The sequence below is a fragment of the Corvus brachyrhynchos genome, unplaced genomic scaffold (genome assembly GCF_000691975.1).
Source record: "Corvus brachyrhynchos isolate BGI_N302 unplaced genomic scaffold, ASM69197v1 scaffold597, whole genome shotgun sequence".
In the NCBI taxonomy this organism is placed as follows: Eukaryota; Metazoa; Chordata; class Aves; order Passeriformes; family Corvidae; genus Corvus; species Corvus brachyrhynchos.
Genome location: NW_008239000.1, coordinates 801,913 through 807,912, shown reverse-complemented (window position 1 = coordinate 807,912; position 6,000 = coordinate 801,913). Strand labels below are relative to the sequence as shown.

The 6,000-nt window shown below is 47.0% G+C and overlaps 1 protein-coding gene across 8 annotated transcripts in view; it reads left to right on the top strand.

Annotated features, from left to right (window-relative positions):
* RUFY3 (RUN and FYVE domain containing 3) overlaps window positions 1-6,000 on the top strand; it is a 33,149-nt gene that overhangs the window by 1,982 nt on the left and 25,167 nt on the right. For 2 of the 8 annotated variants that reach the window (XM_008637401.2, XM_017738956.1), the window contains exon 1: window positions 4,694-5,491. The exons of 2 other annotated variants lie outside the window; for them this stretch is intronic. In XM_008637401.2, the coding sequence (XP_008635623.1) occupies window positions 5,314-5,491 (178 nt within the window). In that variant the 5' untranslated portion in view covers window positions 4,694-5,313. Of the gene's footprint in view, window positions 1-4,687; window positions 5,492-6,000 lie in introns of those variants that run through there. 4 more of the 8 variants (XM_017738953.1, XM_017738952.1, XM_017738957.1 and 1 more) reach the window with 4 other exon arrangements.

Sequence of the window (6,000 nt, the reverse complement as noted above, 5' to 3'; positions counted from 1 at the left end):
GCGGGAAGGGCAGCGGGGGCTCGCAAGGAGGCGGTTCGTGTGGGGGTCTGTGTGAGCCGTGCTGGCCCAGCAGCTCAGCAAAACCAGCCCCACAGAGAGCCCTTTGAGGAGAATCGGTGCCGCCCTTGGAAATACAACAGGCTGTCCTGGACGTGGGGTCTAGTTCAGGGGCTGGGGAACCCCCGCTCGGGCTTCCTCCTGGTGCTGGTGTGGGGAACAAATCCGAGGCGAGGGCACTGCACGCTGGAGACCTGAAGAGGCTGAAGTGCATGGCTCTGTGGGGCGTGTTGGGTGACAAATAGCGTTCTCCTTCGTAAGATTCTTTCTGATGTCCTTGTGGTGTATTTGGGGAAGCTGGAGTAGTCTGAAGTACTTGGGTGTGTTTTAAAAAACCAAATAAAAAGTACACGCATGGGTGCATATAGAAGAGATCTTCTGTTTTCCATCCATCCTAAAAATAACCAGCAGCTTCATCCTCTGGGCTGGTGCCAGAGTGTGTGTGACTGAGCTTTTGGCCTTTGCTTTGTCACCTCCTGTCCCAGGTGAGTATTCATTCACACAGGAGCTGATTTGTTTGGAGCAGGTATCTTTTTTTTCTCCTTTGGAAGCTGATGTACTTGAAGGCATTACTCAGCAGAGCTATAACCAGTGAGGTAAGAAGTCCATGTTTGTAATGCCAGGAGGAGGCAAAATGCTCTGACTTTGCTCTGAGCTCTGTGAAGAACTGACTGTGACTGCCAGCTTATGTCCAAAGTCCCTCCCTGCTAAACTGTTGTTTAAAATGACAGGCCCCTGTCAAAACCTTCCATTTTACTTTCCTTAATCAGGAGATCTTTACCCATAGTAAGCCCTGTGATGTGCATGCAAGGGGTTGAGCTACTTCTGACAGAAAAGAAGACTTAAAGAGAGATATTTAATCTTAGTTGTTCAAACTTTGTGAGAAGCTCTTATCTGGATGTGGAGAAACTGAAGCATTGAGTTGAGCAAATTTGTGCACAAGGACTTAGTGGAGAAGCTCAGTGGTTGAGCTTATTTTAATATTGAGGTTGGTTTATCCCGAGTCAGCCTTATTCTGCAGTGATTGCTCATGTAAGCTTTGTGAAAAACCTTTATAAGATGCATATAAAAGTTCCCTTGTTCTTGTGAGCCGTGGAGGTGACAGCTGCCTGTGCAGTATCGTGTGTCACAGCCCACTCAGGGACTGACTGATGCAGTGATAGCAGTGTCTGGAGGGAACAGGAATCAGCATCTATTTGCATGGTGTCCTGGACTCTGTTTCTCCTGGGGCGAACTCTGTCAGTAAATCACTTTCTTCCATCATCTCTTTGTTCTTGTGGTTTTTTCCAGTTCTCACATCTCTAAAAGCATCTTTCATTTGTTCCCACAGAGCAGCAGGAGCAGTGCAGTTGTGCTGCAAAGTCTTAGGTGTTACAGGGAGGCACTGGCCACTACACCAAAAAGTCAGTATTTCACAATATTTTGGAGGTTTATTTCAAGTCTTTTTTATTTTTTCCTGTTACAACACAATCATTGCATTATTCTGTTGTATTCTCACCTGATTGCAAACATCAGGTGAAGGCCAGAGTTGGTATGGGAAGGAGACTGCAAAGTTCTTCATGGCAGCAGCACCTGCCTACTAGTTACAGATGGTTCCAGACAGAAGGAGCAGGATGATGTACTTAAACGTGCTGACCTGCAGCAAAACCTTAAAACAGTTAAAAGCAACTTGATTAGGCTGTCCTTAAAAAAAACCAAAACCCTAAACCAAACCCTAAACCTTTCCTTGCTCTCACTGAAAGCCTACCCAATGCCACTACACTTGGAATAGACTTCTCCTTCCCACTTCTTAGCTGTACCTTTAATTATGAGAGTTACTTCCATCCTTAAATAATATCTCTGTGTTTCACAGTAGGTAAAGAAAAACTTGTTTGTCACCTCTTAATTAAGAAATTGTTACTGATTTTTGGGTTGTCAAACTTCCTTTTGCCCATTCCTGTTTGAGCTTGCAAGGTTCAGAGTAGCTGGTATTTGAGGTAGAGTGCATATCTGTGCTGGCAGAGGAGTCAGAAGCAGACTTTGCTATGTAAATGCTAATTTTATCTTTTTAGATTGCATTCCATGTCAGAGATGGCTTTGTCCTTTTTCCTTTGCAATCTCTACCCATTGAGGGGGAAAACTTTCTCCTAATGATGGAAACACAGGTTTCTCACAGGCTCTGAAAATAAAAGTACACCCAAAGATGCTCCCTGGAGTCCTAAGGCTGGTTTGGAAATTTGTTTGGGTTTCTTTGCTTAGATTATTCTGATTTATTCAGTTTTGAAACTCAAAATGCTTCGCAGTACAGCTCAGCTCCCAAATACTGGTGGCTGATGGAGTGCTTGGTGTTCAGGTGGTTGGTCTTAAAATTCCAGTGCAGTCAGTTTGTGATTCTTTAATCTTAAAAATGTTTTAGCAGAACCCTGCTATGTTCCGTAATCTGGCCAAAGCCTCTAAGGGCTGGTGCCAAAGTGTAGCTCACAGGAGGGTTTGTAGGACCAGTCAAGGCTGTCTGACTGGTTTGAGATGGAGAAAGTGGCTCATCCTGCACAGCCTCCTCTGCATTTATCCGTGATTTGGGTTTTCCTGTGTCCATGACCATCCTGGAACCCTGATGGAGCCTTATCAGGTGCCCTTGAGTTGCCTGGTAGTCGTATGAAAGGTTTTATGAAAACACAAATATTCGAGACCTTTCTTTTGTTTCTTTGTGAGATGCTTTGTTGCTTTTATCACTTTGGGGCACAGAATGGGGATAGGGGAAAGTTTCTCTTGTGGTTTTCAGGTGGTGATTAAAAGGTCACAAGTCGGTAAGTCAAACAGTTCCTGTTTGGGGTTTTTCATGGTTACTTTTTTTCGGTTTTGGAAATAAGTCAAAGAACGTTTTCCAAGTATTTTAACTATCCCTATGGAGTATTTGCAGCAGGATCATTGCATAAAGGAGCCTGAAAATAGAACTCAGCTGGAAGTGGAAGACTGGCTTCTGTTATTTCTTCACGTTAACAGCAAACCAATGGAAGTTGAACAGTTCCTAATTTTTTAGCAGACCTTCCTGGGATCCTGATGTGCGGGGCACTTGCCAGTGCTGAGTTCAGCTGAAGACCCATGTTGTGAAATGGGAGCTGCAGGGTTACACCCAGTGCTGTTGGTATTTCTAATTGCTTCAAAACAAAGAAATTAAACTGTCTGATAATGAGATCTGCTGGATAATAGCTTGAGCAATAGCTCATGGTGCTTTGTTGATTCTAAAGGGTTTGTTTTGACCATGTGCTGTTTGTTTAGACCCTGTCCAAGGGTTAGCCAGGGCCAGCAGCTGTTCTGTAGCAGTTGGTACATGGCCACTTTCACTGGGTTTGGAATCTGGGGTGGTGCGATGTGGATGCTGCAGCTAGAGGCTGTTATTGCTGAAAGGGTTTATAAATGTACGAGTTAAGATGCTGTCAGCACGATTTATAAACTCTATTCTCTTGGAGAGAAGAAACAATAGTAATTCTCATTTTCTGTGAAATAATTGCCCTTTGCGTCGCTGTCAGAACAGGCTGCGTGGTGCTTGGTTGGGTTTGGCCTAATGGGAAAGAGCTGCTGAGTCGAAATGTGCTGTACTAAGCAGGAAGTTTTCACCAAAACCAACTGCTTCCTCTTGCCAGTCAGAAATAGCAGCTCTTCATCCTTTTTCCCAGTTTTACGAGGCTTTTACATGATGGGTGCCATTTTTTTCCAAAAGCTATATGCATTGGCATGCTGAATTCTGTATCCAGCAATCTGTTTTGGCATTTCACATCCCTGAGAAACAGATGTATGTCCTTTTGAGTATTTCTTTGGGGTACAAAAAGGGAGAGCACTCAAGCTCCCATACATTTGGGCACATGTTCTTATCAATATGTTGTTCTGGTGGCAGCCTTCTGCAAGGGTGACTGTCCATCCATTTCAGATGGATGTTATACATCTGCTCTCCTCAAATAGATTGGAGCCACACAGGAATGAAGTCAGATAAGCTAATTTATTGGTGCCTGATATCATTGTTGAAGTGGGTAGTGACACTCTAGCGACCTTGGGAATGAGAACTGTGTCTGGTGACCTGGGACCTCTTGTGCCCCAGCACCAGGACTGTGTGGGCTGGGGACACAGGCGGGGTTATAGCCTGTTTCTCCTCCTGCTGAGAGACAATATTTCTTTGTGAGCTTCACGTGAGCAACACAATTTTCGGGGGAGATTTTTAAAGTATAGGATTGGGTCACAGTGTTTGTAGTGTTCTTCCTTATTGTCCTTTCATGTGCACATGCCCTGCTGAAAAAGCTTCAGCCTCAGTCACTGAAGTGCTTAGACCCAGATGGTTTTTTCCTTCCGTTTCCCTGAGACAAAAAAATCCATCCTAACATTTTTTTGTACGTGGGAAATTTGAGCTCCAAGGTGCCCCCTGAGAAGGTGGCACAGCGAATAAAACCCAAGTTGCAATTCGCACACCTCTTTTGAAAACAAAGGTGCCGATTGAATTCCTGTAGTGGCATCCAGGGATGCGAGCGGAATACAAATGCGGCTTTGTATTGCTGGCGCTGCTCCTTTGTATTCCGGGGGCGATGGATGGGGGGTGCGGCGTTGTTTGCTCGCTCCCAAACGGGCTGGCACAGCCCGGCGAGGAGGTGCTGTGCCGAGGAGCGCCTGACTGCCGGCCCCGCAGCAGCAGCAGCGTCTCGGCAGCATCCTGGGAATCGCAGGCGATCACATGAGCCTGGATTTCCAGCTCAGTTCATTAGTCAGCCATTTTGGTCGCCACCCTGCTCCCTGCCCACAGCCAATCCCGGCGGCACTCGCTGCCCGGGCTGCGCCGGGAGAGGGGACCAGCGCTCGGATCTCGGCGCACCGGGACACTGCCTCTCCGCTCGTCCTTTGGTTTTTTTTATTTTTCTGGGGTCAGCACCAGAGCAAGACATTCTTTTTGCTTCTGCTGCCTCTTTTTTTTTTTTTTTTTTTCTTTCTGTATTTTTTACCTGTTTTTCCCTGCTGCCTCTGGTGCAGAAGCCAGGTTTTCTGTGGATGCTGAGGATCAGTAGCCTCTAGCATAGCTGAAGACGACGGCAGTCGGTGGAAAGGAGGGAGGCAGAGCTGAGCGGGAAGGAACAGCGTTTTTACCTTGCTTGATCTATGAAAAGGCCAGAGCAGCCTCTGTGATCCTGAGCGATCTGTCCTTTAATCGCAAGGTATTTCTGATTTTCTTCTTCAGAAAGCTTTTGTTTTTAGTCCTTATTTTGCCCCCGTTGTTGTTGTACCAGCTGAGTCATCATGTCTGCTCTGACGCCTCAAAGCGACATGCCAACCCCCACCACAGACAAGATCACTCAGGCTGCCATGGAGACCATCTATCTTTGCAAATTCCGCGTGTCGATGGATGGAGAGTGGCTGTGCTTGCGCGAGCTGGATGACATCTCGCTGACACCCGACCCCGAGCCTACCCACGAAGGTACGGTCCGGCTTTGCCCCGGGAGCCCCGGGCCGGCGCATTGTTCCGGCGCTGCACGAGTTGGGAGGGGGCGTCTCCAGGAGCGGATGCTCGTGTCCTACCTGCAGAGCCTGGACAGCCGTGGGCAGATCAGAAAGCCAAATTGCTGCTTCAGATCGCCCTCAGAATTTGTAACCCAGCCCTTTAAGCCCTTTAAGACTGGGTGTGATGAATTATCTTTTTAGCTGTATCGGGTCTGTGTATCTCAGGAAGGAAGAAAACCGTGATGTGTGCTCAGTGAGAACATTTAATCATGATTTTGCCCTTAAACCAGGGCTGATAGCTGTTAGTGAGCTGCCATCTGGTACCAGGGGAGCACAGTGGCAGCACCCCAGCATGTGCCTGGTTCGTGGGGAGTTTTTGGAAAGCCCCAGCGATTAGCCAGCGATGCCCATTGTCAGGTGACAATGCCATCACAGTGCCCCAGCTCGCCTCTGATGAGCGTGCTGCTGTTTATAATGGCTTGGAAG